We start from the raw sequence: 13,536 nt of genomic DNA, 5'->3' as shown, positions 1-13,536 counted from the left end.
GTGCATGGAAATGGCTCATGGTAAGGGAAATGTTCTAGGTTTAAAAACACAGTGTGTGAGGGTATGGCTAACGCACCAAGCCAAGGTGGCACGATTGTGAGGAGCTCCTGATAGCGATGGCTCTCCCTTGCTCAAATTCCTGAAAAACTCCTGCTAGAGCCATATAAGCAGCATCTCCCGAAAACAAGGGAACAACCTCTGATGGAGGGAGCTGCACAAAGCCCATGATAGAGGCGAGGCAAGGGCATGATATCAACCGCCGAGACCCTGGCAGCCCGCACGGTGCGGCCATCATCAGGCGGTCATGTAATAACAGAGGCACAAATGCAAAGAAAAGTATCGGTGGCTGGCAGGGTCCAGAGGGGCTGCAAAGAACCAGGCATGCCTGAGGGGCGAGTAGCGTAAGAATCGGGAGGAAGAGCCACCCCATAGTGGTGTCCCTCCCCCGCTGGAGATCAGGGACTCAAGCAGGCAGTGACTCTAGCTGCCACGGGCCGCCCTCTGTGGACAGGAGAGTCCATGATTGGGGTGATGCGCGGATAAGACCGCAGTTGAGGAAAGCTAGGCCAGCCAGTCCACAGCAACAGGATAATCTACCGTAGGAGCCACAAGAAAACCCCTATATGGGCCACAGACAGCCAGGAGGGGCAGAAAGATAGGCTCTGGCAGTGCCGAGATGCACGGAACCACCTCTGAGGGGCCTCCCTCCAGCAGCACAGAGAAATTTGGCAATTACAGCTACTGGAACCTTTAGAGCTGCTTCTGAAACCACTCTTGTGGAGCACCAGAGACTTGCAGGGTGTGGGCCACAAATGATTTTACTTCAAAGAAAACCCCTGCATCTCTTTGCCAGAACAGTGCTTTTCATAGGATGGGGAACCAACACTGAACCACCATTGTGAGGGACAAGGGGGATGGCACTCTCAAATCACCAAACTGGAGAAAAACGAATTCCAAACGGAAACATCAAAGCAAGCGGAGGCAAAGATGCCACCCCCTATTATAGGGGACCAAGACTCGCCCATGAAGGACTTGTTGACAGCTGTAAGGGGTATCAGAATGACACTTGAGGGGAAAATTGACACAGTGGCTCTGGATTTAAGCTGATAAGAGCAGACTTTCCGTAACTCTCACTTAGCGTAGCAATCACAAAACACACCCTACAGGACCACACAGGATCCCTGCAATTATTGCACTGAGAGGAAGAGCATCTCACAGATGTTATTTGCCACCTGCACACAAGGGCAGAGGCAGCACAGCGGCTATCCTGGCATGATAATTTCCGCTAAGTTGGTCTACCTGAGCGATGTGAGGGTACAGACCCAGAATGATTCCTGGAACACATTGTCAAAAGAACCATAAAGTGCTCTGTCCCCTCATTCTGTGATTAAGTGGTCACAAAGGGTACTAGGAATGCCACCTGAATCAGGGGACAGCAAACAACCCCTCATCGCAAAAATCCTGAATTACCCAGATTGTGATATGATTCTTCAGGCCGCTCGAAAGCATGGCTCCCACCACTTCAAGAACCAGAAAATTATGATATTTTCTCACTATACCCAGGAAGTCCTCACGAAGAGACGCTCCTTCGACAAGGTCAGGCAGAAACAATGACAATGGGACTTACATTACATGATGATTTTCCCAGCGAAATTGAGGGACGTCTCTAAAGGAAGGTCCTGGTTCTGTTCTACAGTGGAAGAGGTATAGGCGAGTGGCTGGCGGCTCATGTGACGTGTGTCAAAAACCCAGGGCAGACTGGTGAAAACCCTGCAGTGGGCGAAGCACCACTTCCTGTATCTAGGGATTTGCATCACAGGAGACCTGCATGCTTTATCAATAATAAATTGGGGAAAATACTGGACGAATACAAGGCTGACATGGAGAACTGGAGAAGGCTCCACTTGTCGCTCTTGGGACGGGCAGACCTTTTTAAGATGATCACGTTACCTACATTGCTCTATGCCCTACAGAGCATACCGTTTGCTGTGCCAGACAGCTTTTTTGGGAAGGTGGAAAGGGTTAATTGTCGACTGCTCTGGGATGAGGGTTACCTGCGCAGAGTGCTCAGAATGCTGACCAGAGGCCAATATGAGAGCGGTATAGGTCTTCCGGACCTCAAACTAAGGGAAGCCATCTATACTAGGCGGCTAAATGGGGGATGGCTGAGAGGGGGTATCTTAGGTACATATATGGGCAGACTAGGCTGAGAAGCAGGCCTCTAACACGGCCTCTGTAGGCGACTAAGGGCCTTGGATGGAGCGATAAACAAACTAGAACCACCATTGTGGGACACAGACACGCTAGGTGAAGTCATGAGACTGCGAGGGTTCCACTATTGGGACATGCTGGGAATCTCAAAGTTGGGAGATATATGGGGCCCACAGGGCATGTTGCCCATTGTTGAGCTCCAGACACCATATAAACTCTCCTTCACACAATAATTTGGGTTTCTCCAACATCGAATCGCCCCAGTGCTAGCACCAGAGCACGCTAACTGGGCGGTACAGTCCCCTACTGCCTGCGTGTGCACGACACTGGACTTGAACTCACCGTTCACTATGGTACCTGCCACTATAGCGCATGCTGCCGAGTAAGAATGTTTTGATCCGGTCGCCTGTTGCGCAGAACCATCGGTGTAAATGATACAATGGTAGTCCTCGAGCGGGTGCATTGACAGAGGAGCAGGATGAACAAATTCATACTGTAAGAACTCTTGAGTTCGCAACAAGGAGTCAAATATATAGGTGACATCAGATGATGTCAACAAAGTAGCCAATTGAATCCGGATGTAAAGCGTTTGAGTTTTGTACACTGGCTTTTATCACAGCTTCAATAGCAGGATGTGGTGTTACAACCATCATGCGTTTTCCTTGAGCCAGTTTACGTTCCTTCAGGATAGCCATCTGGACTGCGGTCAATACTTTTTTAACATTTGAAAAACGCAGTTCAGCCGAAGTGTACAAATGTGACTTGTAAGCAATAGGTACTGTGTCACCTTCATTAAATGTCAAGTAGGTGAAACCCACTGCCCCACAATTCTTATCACCAGGTTTGTGCGGTTATCACGCGTTAACAAGTATTTAGATTCAAGAAGATCAGACTGCAAGGATTGCAGAATAGCTGAATGTTCCGGAAGCCAGCAGGCTTTTGTAAAGGTAGGTTGTATCAAGGCATACAGCGGCTTGATACGCTGGGCATAATCGGGAATGTAAGTTCATCCGAAGTTTAAAAATCCCAGCAAAGATTGCAATTTTTTCAGGGTTGTAGGAGAGCGCTAATGTGCGCATTTCTTGCATTTCTGCGCATTTCTCCAAGAAGTGAGGCGCCAGGCCTCTACCTTCATTATTGAGCTCATAGCCCAGGAACAACACTGTGTACTCTGCAATGTGTGATTTTGCAAAGTTAAATTTGTAACTGTAGTCCGCAAACAAAACTATGATGCGGTCCACGCGACAAAGATGCAGCCATAATTCGTGGTCCGTGAGATAAATATCATCAACGTACGAGTACGCATCAGGGTCTATGTCGTCTAACAGAGAGACAACACGTGCGTCAAAAACGCCCAGGCTTTTTTTGTACCCCATGGCCAATCTTGTAAATTGTTTTTGTGTACCGCCTAAGGTGAATGCTGTCCATTGACTACTTATAGAGGACAGATTGTGGCTAAAAAAGCCATTGGAAATGTCAAGTGTAGTTTTATATTTTTTACTCACAATACTGTCTACAAGACCTGAGCTGTGGGTATTCTGAACCATACAGTTACGACAATGAGAGTTCAAATGTCGGTAATCCAAAACTAATCGGTACGACCCATCTGGTTTGGTTACTGTAAAAAGAGGGCTATTCATCGGGGACACACGTCTCAATCACCCCTTGATACTCTAATTGTTAAAGAATTTCAGAAACAGGAGTTTTTGCTTTCCGCCGGAGGGGATATTGGGGTTGTGGCTGTGGCATAGACCGCAATGGTATCTCATGAGGTGGGGAGGTTTTATCCCAGCCCACCTGAGTACGGTACAGAGCCGGTGCAAGCACCAAAGCCCATTCTTTCGCAAAAGCCATTGCTTGCTCCTTGGCTACGTTGTGAGAAAAACTAAGGAGGATTACCTCCTGCCCCCGTGGAGCGGCTAAAACAAAAGGCAGGGGCCAGTCTGCCTCAGCTAACAAGATGTCATACGAAGAAGTCAGATTTTCCCCAAAAATCCCTTTAATAACACGTTGTATATCCCCTTCAATTAGAAATACAATTTCATATAATCTGTCAGGGGGAGCCACTCGGGTGTCAGCAGTTTCTACTGTGATGAAACTGTCAGAAGACCTAATTCTCGCGCGGTCGCGCAAATCATCAGTGCACTCAGAGGAGCCGGGTACCGGTGACGCTGCGCGTGATTTCCTACAACAAAGTTTTCTTGAGGAACATACAAGTTGTCCACTGATGGTGCTAGAAGCTCCCATTGTTGATGAACATGTATGTTCATTCTCTTTGCTAGAATGGATGGCTACTCTCTTTTCTGACAATATCAATGGCTTCCTCTTGGAGCCTGTTGCAACTTACTGCTCATACACCTTAATGGATTAACATGGATTTTTTTTTTTTTTTACTTTTTACGAATCAATTTTTTATGCACGCATTTGTGCAACATTTGACTCTTTGCTCAAATTTGACTGCTGACCTTGATTCTTGCTCACTCTGCATTGAACTCTGTGTTCTATTGAGTCCAATGTCTATTGGCCTGGCCAAGGAGAGGGTTTAGTGAGGAAATGGGGTTAACTGCAGACATTGCTAAGTTAGCATAAGTATTATATGCTTGGCTGCCATTCTGCCCCTTTTGCACACGACACTACATGGCTCTGTTCTCATTAAATACTTTGCTGGCGCTGCTTCACATGAGAACTGTATACCTTTCACATATCCAGCTGGGCTCCGTGCTCTCTGTCTGCCCAGCGTGTTCAAGGTCGAATAACAATGTATGCTGTTGATTCACTTTGGTCAGTCCCACGCACATAGACATACATAAAGCACAGCAGCCCAACTGAAACTCGGGTGCTTTTTAATATGGCATTACATGCATGAGAAGGCACTTGGAGAAAACCTTTCCAATATAGAAGAGCTGTGCTGATCCTGGGATGTAATTCATTGCATCTGATCTCGTAGGTATGGGGTCTCGCTGACAAAGCCCAGAGGTCTTCTATAATTATTCTAAACTAGCTCATGAGCACAGGGAGGGTGGTAAAAGGCGCTATAGTCCTGTTTCCGCTGTCATTATAATATGATTTTCCCTTTTGTGCTTTATGGAATTGTAACAATGCTGATTATATTGTTCTTATGCATTATGCTGCTCGTATTGGCTAGAGTACTGCACCTTAGAGCACGTTATTCAAAAATAAACATTTTAAACTATACAGTGTCTCTGATTACTCACGTTGTGGACAAGTATGAGTGTGAACGAAAGAGTGTTGTTGTTTCCCACTATTCCTGAGAGTTTACTAAGTCGCATGTTCTAGGTTGTCTAATCATTGGTAGCTTCACTGTAGTACGGAGAACGAATGAGACACTATTGCAAGTCGGATTGGGGTTCTGGGCACTGAGGTTGCTTTTTTGGTACACAACAATACACTGAGGTCCTGGTTTCCTGCACATAGCATGAGCAGAATCCCTGCAACACTGGGGGACTGGGAGGAGGAGATTGTGAGATGTACGCAAGTTCGGGAAGATAAAACGGGTCCTGTAATGCAAGTCGTGATTGTGAAGATTATGTACAGATCAGGAAATGTACCTATGTATGTGACATGATAGTTAATGGTTTGTGTTTTCCTTTTCTGAGCTCAAATAAACAGAATTAAAAAAAAGAAAACAGTGTATGAGTTAGTACAGATAGAACATCAGAGCGAGACAGCACAGGCTAAGGGATTAGCTTCAAGTCGAGGGCCAATGATGATGTTAGTAATCCCACTGGTATCATGCTTTAGACTCCAATTGACGTGTTCACATTTAGGAACACACAGGTATTTAGCAAATACTGTAATATTAGCTTGAGATAGTACACCCACTGTGTGGACAGATTATCTGATATCTTTTAAAATTCTAGTATCGGGGCACTGAAATTGCCATTAAAGTTTACTGTCACCCTGTTGGAAGACAAACTGTTTAACTTCTTTCTTTATTCCAGTCATATGAGGTCTGCCAGTCTGTTCAGAAAGTTCCCAGAATCATGGGGTAAAGATGGAGGTGGAGACTAAGGGTTCACATGGGAACAGCAAGAGGCAAAACATGTAGATTGTGTCTGCTATCAATACAGCTGTAAAGACTGAAGTAGCAATGGTATTGCTGTAAACCGCAGTAGCTAAAGCTATTTGCAGCGCCAAGCTACTGGTTAGCAGAGTGTCTGCTGTTGCATCACATTACCACAAATGCATATGAAAAACAGACGACTAATGCCTGCTGGAGAGAATAGAGAAGAAATGACACACCAATGAAGATGCCGGGAGTAGCCATAAAATTTAAATACTCCCCACTTTGAACCATACTTGTACCCAAACTATAGAAATATGACAAGCCCTTCCTATATTAGGTTTCTTCATCCTTGGATCCACTCATTTGACCATCCATCCTGCCACCCTTCCACCCATCCATCAGCCTTTCACCTTTCCATCCAAACTTTCATTATTCTAACTAGCTACTGAAATTAGATACATCTTTTCACATATTCATCAATCCACATTCTGACTTTTCCATGCATCCACCCATCCAGCAATTATTCAATTCACACATAGATCGGGCATCCTTTAACTCTACCAACCAACCATTCATCCTTTCACTTTTCTGTCCCTCTTTTTATCCGCTCAGCCGTCTCTCCATCAATTCTTTCTTCTATCCTTTCACCAACTGATCCTTTCACCCTTCTTTCCATCCATGAATCCTTTCAACCATCCATCCTAGCACTCACTCTTCCTTTTTTCTTTTCAATCACCATTCCTTTCACTTTGCTATTTCCTTCCTTCTTTGCACCATTCATTACTTTCACCGTCTTCCTTCTCCAGTTTGCCCTTACCAGTTTCTCACTACCACAATTCTTTCTTTTCTCATAGATTACTTTCTTATGTGTCTTTTTAAACACTATTTGTTTCTCTCTTTGTAATTTTTGTCTTTGTTTTCATAATGTATTTTCCTCTCTTTTGCTGAACGTGTATAGCATAGCAGCATTCAACCCTCACTCTTAAGCCTTTCCCTTGCTTTTGTCTGAAGCCCTGAAGAGGCCAATGTAAAACTATTAAACTTTTAGTAGCTATCCCCAGTTAAGCTGCTAAAGGGAGGGGGTGGGGGGGGGGGGATATGACGCCACTGCATGTACCATTAGCCAGGTAATGTTTCTAGGGAGAATTTAAGTTAAAATGTCTAAGACCTTAACTTTGGTTGAACTTCCCTTTGTCACTATCTGGAGTAATATATATATTTTGTTTTAAAAGAATTGAAATACTGGTACATGCAAGGGCTACTGTGATGCATTTAACCAAAACTAACTTTATGTTAGACTATGTCCATCGACTGGAATCACAAATACAACAATAAAGCAGCTTTACATGACTTTCTTCTCAATGGGACTAATAAACATGGCACCTAGAAGTTGACAAAATTCTCCATGATGTACAACCATACTGATTCTGTATTATGCACAGCTACACCATCACTGCATACCACCAAAACATACACCCTCAAGAAAGAAACAAAATGCATGTGAATTACCATGCAGCTGGTCCTCAAAAGTGTACTGCTGAAATTTTTGGATATGTGTGCCTGGATGGAGGTCTAGTTACGTATGCATGCAAGTGTGTAAACCATCTGTATAAAAAACAAACAAAAGGAAAGTAACAAATCACCTGATCTTCTATAGGCATGACTAAAATGCCTCCAACTTTCAGTAATATTTTCATGTAGTTCTCATGGTCCTTCTGCACACCAGCTCCACAGTAGATCCGATCATACTGATGACTGTCAGATGAGATCTCCAGGCAATTTCCTACCACAAAGGCTGGTTCACACAATTCAAACCTATAAAACATATAAAAAGTTTCTGAAGCAATATTAACAAAAAGCAGAATTCAAAAATAACTTTACAACTCTAAACTCAAGTACGAGTATACAAATTTAAGTATGGTACAAGCTTTAGGGCACCTGCACGACATATCACCTTTATTCATGATCCGTGTTCTCTTACGACTGGATGTGATGTCCTAGAAAATGTTTTTTTATTTGGACAAGTTAACCATTTCAGTATTTGTATCCATTAAAAGATTTGTAATATCACAAGTCTGGAAAGTAACATTTTACATACACAGAGCGATTTTATGGATACAAAAGCTAAAAAGGGTACATTTAGTGCACTTGTTTGATAAAGCATTGATAGAAAAAAATAAAACTTTGATTGAGCATTATATAATGAGAGGTTTGACATCAACACTTAGCCTGGTCAGGAAATTACTGAATTACTACTACAGTTCTAAGGGATAGTCATCTTCCACAGTTTCATGATTTATGTCTTACCTTCAGGTGAGGTGTAAAGTTTCTAAACATTTAAATTTGTAGTTAATAGTTTTAAAAATAATTATACCACTCATTTCAAGTGGGTGTATTCAACAGCAGCCTACAAGGCAATGGGCTTCTAGCTTCACCCTCTAAGGCTATTTTAGATCCTACGAGGAAGAAATGTTTTCCACTGATTCTATTAAATATAATAAATATAGAGAACTTTAGATAAATCTAGACGCCCTCACCCCTGCCATCAAACATACAAAGATCGGCTTAAAGAATGGACCAAACATTTTTTTCTTTTTTTTTTTTATAAACAAAGCTTGTCTTATTCTACACACTTTGACACCCACTGTATCTTGCCCGTGCTAAATGAAACTGCTAATAAATAACTAGATAAGTAATCTTTGCCTCTACAACAATAGGTCTTCAGGTACATAATTTTAAATGTTAAGTATTTCAGGAAGAATCTGAATGTGAACGTGAGAGGTGAAGCTGCTTCTTCAATCAATTCTGTAACATGGTTTGCACAATTTGGATTTCAGGTCTTCAATAGGCAGTGATGATGATTGAAGGTATAAAATATTCTCCAAATTGCTGTTTGCTTGCACCGCCCTTTGGTCACTGTAACAAATGGGGTTATTAGTTGATGGGGGTGAGAGCACCACTCAAGAAATAAACTATCCTTACTAGGGTGAATCACAAGAGTCACTAAATGAACCTGTGCTTAACCCTCTGGTACATTGGCACAAAAAGCAGTTAGGCCTAACTTAGAGGTAATGTGTAAACTATGTATGCAGCACTCAGGCTGTAATAATTTAAAAACAACACAAGAAAAACCCCAAACCAATTCATAAAAATTGAGAAAATATGAATGAATAAAATGACACCAAGCGCCACTTGTGGTTATCTGGTCTTGCTGAACTGGTTCAAAGTCACTTGTTAAGGCTTGCTGCAATGGAGTGCCGGAAAAGGGGCCAGGTTTATCCCGGTGAGGAGTTTGTTTTCTCACACACTCCAGTTCCATGTGAGGAGCCTCAGCCAGAGCATCGCGCTGGAGGAAGACGCAGGCAGTCGTGGCTGGTGTGAAAAGCAAGTCGCCACCAGTTCCTTGCGCTAGCTGGAGACGCGGTGGTTGTTGCTGATACGAGGAGCAGGTTGCCGTCGGGATATTCAAGTTGGCGGGAGATGCGCTAGTTGTTGCTGACGCGACGAGCAGGTTTATGTTGGATCTTTGCATTAGCAGAAGATGCAGGCGGTATTCGCTATTGTGAAGAGCCCAAACTTCTAGATTCTCACCTGGAGTCAAGTTCTTCTGGTCTTGCAGTGGGAGGACAACACTCTGATGTCAGTCAAGGGTTCAGAGCCAGGAGGGCACCTCTTGGGGGGGTCAATATTCACTTCAGAAAAGGCCAGCAGAAGGGCTCAGGTATGGCTTGTTGGTGCTGGTTAGCTGGGCTGTTGCAGGGAAGGCCTCTGGAAGATTTTTGTGTATCTGTAGTTCAAACAGGAGGTCAGCCAACTGACCTTTGGAGTCACTTCTGAGGATCCTGGGTTTGGCACAAGCATGTCCAGTCCTTCTTCTTCAGACAGCAGGGAAGTCCTTCTTCTGAATCTTACACAGGTCCAGGAGTACTCCGATGGGAGATTCTTTTGTATCTAGTGCCAGCTTGTCCCCTTCTTTGTCTACCCCTAACCTGGTTCTGATCAGTTCTTTTCCTTTCCCTGGGTTTGGCACAAACAGTCTAAGGTGACAAAGGGCAGGCAAGCCCAAGTGTCAGCTGAACTTGCAAATAACAGGGCAGACAGCTTCAGAAGCCCGGAAGGGGGTGGGTACAACCCTGAGGCGACCCTTTGTAGCTCAGGAAAGAGTGAGTACAACCCCCAGGATATCCTGTAGAGGAGGGGAGCCTCCTCCCTACAACAAAGGCCTTTTTGGTCCCTGTCTGGAAGCAATACACATCGCACCAAGAAGAGACATTATCATCATGTTACCCTGGATACTGGCAGGAAGGCATATTTGATTTAGGCAGAAAAATGCCAACTTTCTAAAAGTGGCAATTTCAGATTAGTCGGTTAACATTCAACTCTACCATTAAAGAGCATTTTATGTCCCAATTCAAACGAGTGGAAAAAGTATTTCTCTATCTGCTCCCAAACTGAAGTTGTCACTTATTAAGTGTAATAAGGTAACCCAGTGTTAGTCAATGGGAGAGGAAGCCTTGCTATAGTGAAAACCATCCTAAGGTATAGTTCACTAGAAGGACATGTAAAAGTTCAGTATACATGTCCTACCTTTTAAATACCATGCACCCTGTGCTATGAGACTTTATAGCCTACCATAGTGGAGACTTTTAAGTAATAAAAAGGAAGGTTTAGGACTGGAAAAAGTTTTTTTTTTTGCCAGGTCGATATTGTAGTTTAAACCTGCACTATATGCTGTAGAGGCAGGCCTGAGACATGTTTTACCATGCTACTCTACTGGGTGGCACAATGATTACTGCAGTCCGCTGGTAGCATTTGTTTTACATGCCCTGGGTACATATAGTATCATTTGCTAGGCACTGGTAAGTAAATTAAATATGCCAATTACATACATATTGATTTTACCATGTTTAAAGGTGAGAGCCTAAGTACATTACCAATGGTTAGCAGAGGTAAAGTGCACAGAGTCCTAACGCCCAAAAAACAGGTTCAACACAAACAGGGTGGTTATGATAAAAAGTCATGCCAAAGGTCACGTCTAATAGTGAATTTGCTTCTTCTCAAGTGGGCTATGCATATCTAGGAATGGGTCAGTTTGCCTTGAAATAACACAATGTTATACAATACCTATTATATAGCAATGCCTCTATAAACACTAATAAGTGGGTAGCATTTTTAAAGAGAGAAGTACTATACTGAAAAACACAATAAAAGTGTCAAGTGATCATTATGAAAGTCTAAACGAATTGCAGGAATAAACTTGCAATGAGTTCTCGGAACCTTATCATCGCTGCAGAACTTGGGCAAAGGCTTGTTGGTGGAGTGAACCTGAATCTCGCTGGCCTTCTGAAGTAATGACAACTACACTTTCTGTTTTTTAGAAAACAGTTTTACTTTCAAAACTGTAAATCGGATGCAAAGAAATATGCAATATGGCTTGGAGTTTAGTAAGCTCATTTACTCTGAGGACAGGATGCGGGGACAGGGAGGTCTGCACACTAGAGGAAATTTGTAATACTTTTATTTTATATATGTTTTTGTTATTTGTAGCAGCTGTATAACAGAGATGTAAACATTAGTTTGCACAACTAACTAGGAATCTTCTCAATATCTGTGGTTTATTTTGCGAGAAATAAGTAATAAGGAATATATAGTTACAAATAACTAAACAGATCAAAAGAAATGTACAATACACAAAGAAAGAAAGAGCAAAGAAAAGGTCATACAATTATCAATCTTCATAATATAGTTCCTATACAAGTACTAGTAGCTTCTGAACGACTGTACATTTTCAATGGGGAAGAGGGCAGGGGGTAGATTTGGGCTCATGCCGCGTCTGAATGATAAGATTTCTTATACATGAAGACTGCCTGTAGGGACTTAGTACTAGATTTTACATGGTATTGAACTAAGTGTGTCATGTGCAGCTCTATATCTACAATAACCACTCTTGTACATCTCCCAGGGTGACATCTGACTCCAGCCCTTTGAATTGCCCCTAAGACTCTGGGCGAGATGTGACATTAGTCATTCCTGTCCACCAGGCTATATCATTTGCGTCTGTTTGATCACTCCCACCTCTTTCAGTTGTCGTTCCTCTGCCAGTGCTAGAGATTTTCACGGAGTGACGTTTTTATGCTTTATTAACAACAGGCGCACTGTGAAGTGTGTTTTTCTGACTCTTGTTAACTAGACCTTAATTTGGGCCTAGCAGTTATGTTTTTCAAAATTGATGTCTCTTTTGTCTATCCCCTGCACTTCCCAGTGTTTATTTCTGCAGCAAGCAGTCAAGCAGAATCAAGTTTACTTCCAGGTCATTCTGCAAGCTCACTGTATTCTATTCATTCTTAATAGCTTACTGTAGTCATGTCTCTAGTTTGTTCCACCATATGCGGATGCACATTAGCACAGAGTGGGCAGACTCAATATTCATGTAGTGGGATAGTGGTTAGGTGCTAAAAGATATGAGGTTTCATAAAACCGTGCTCTGATTTTTCTGAGAATATAACGTGCTTGATCAGACCACAATGAATCTGCAGTTTTAGTAATTTTGTATGTGAAATAAAGATTGCCGACTGGAAGAAGAACAACTGGCTGTAGTTGAACATGACAAGACAGAAGTACTGATATTCGGCAACAACAGCAACACATGGAACGACTCCTTGTGGCCATCAAACCTATGACCCACACCCACTCCCTCTGACCATGCTAGAAATCTTTAAATCATCAATGGCAGCAAGCTCACCATGAAATCACAGATCAATGCCGTCTCCTCCACCTGCTTCCTCACTCTGCACATGCTACGTAAGATCCTACAGTGACTTCACATCATACAGAACGCCAAAGCCAGACTCATCCTCAGCCTTCCCCGACATTCCCACATCACACCCCACTTTAGGCGACTCCACTGGCTATGCCAAATCAAGCTCCTGACCCATGCACACAAGCCTCTACACAACCAAGGACCCGCCTACATTAACTACCACCTGAACTTCCACCAACCATCGAGAAGACTACGCTCCGTCTCCCTTTCACTTGTCCATACTCCCTGCATCTACTGAAGCAGAAGTGAAGGACGCTCCATCTCCAACATCGCAGCAAAGACCTGGAACAGCCTCCCCATGCAAGACTTGATGCTAAGAATAAATAAATAAATAACATAACATAACAGAATATTGTAAAAGAAAGAAATTAACTTTATTTAATAGAAGAAGAATATATCAAATAAAGAAAGAATGGAAGAAAGGCAAAGGCCACCTCTAAAAAGGGTAAATACATCTTGCCATCTGGGATGACCTGAA

The 13,536-nt window shown here is 43.0% G+C and overlaps 1 protein-coding gene across 7 annotated transcripts in view; it reads right to left on the bottom strand.

Moving 5' to 3' along the window:
* The window catches only part of PCMTD1 (protein-L-isoaspartate (D-aspartate) O-methyltransferase domain containing 1), a 327,051-nt gene that overhangs the window by 97,977 nt on the left and 215,538 nt on the right, over positions 1–13,536 (bottom strand). For all 7 annotated transcript variants that reach the window (XM_085605644.1, XM_085605645.1, XM_085605641.1 and 4 more), the window contains one exon: positions 7,882–8,053. In XM_085605644.1, coding sequence (XP_085461770.1) covers positions 7,882–8,053 — 172 coding nt within the window. The remainder of the gene's footprint in view (positions 1–7,881; positions 8,054–13,536) is intronic.

The sequence above is a fragment of the Triturus cristatus genome, chromosome 5_1, assembly GCF_964204655.1.
Source record: "Triturus cristatus chromosome 5_1, aTriCri1.1, whole genome shotgun sequence".
Classification (NCBI taxonomy): Eukaryota; Metazoa; Chordata; class Amphibia; order Caudata; family Salamandridae; genus Triturus; species Triturus cristatus.
Note: the sequence above shows the minus strand (reverse complement) of the source record. Positions and strands in the feature narration are given on the sequence as shown.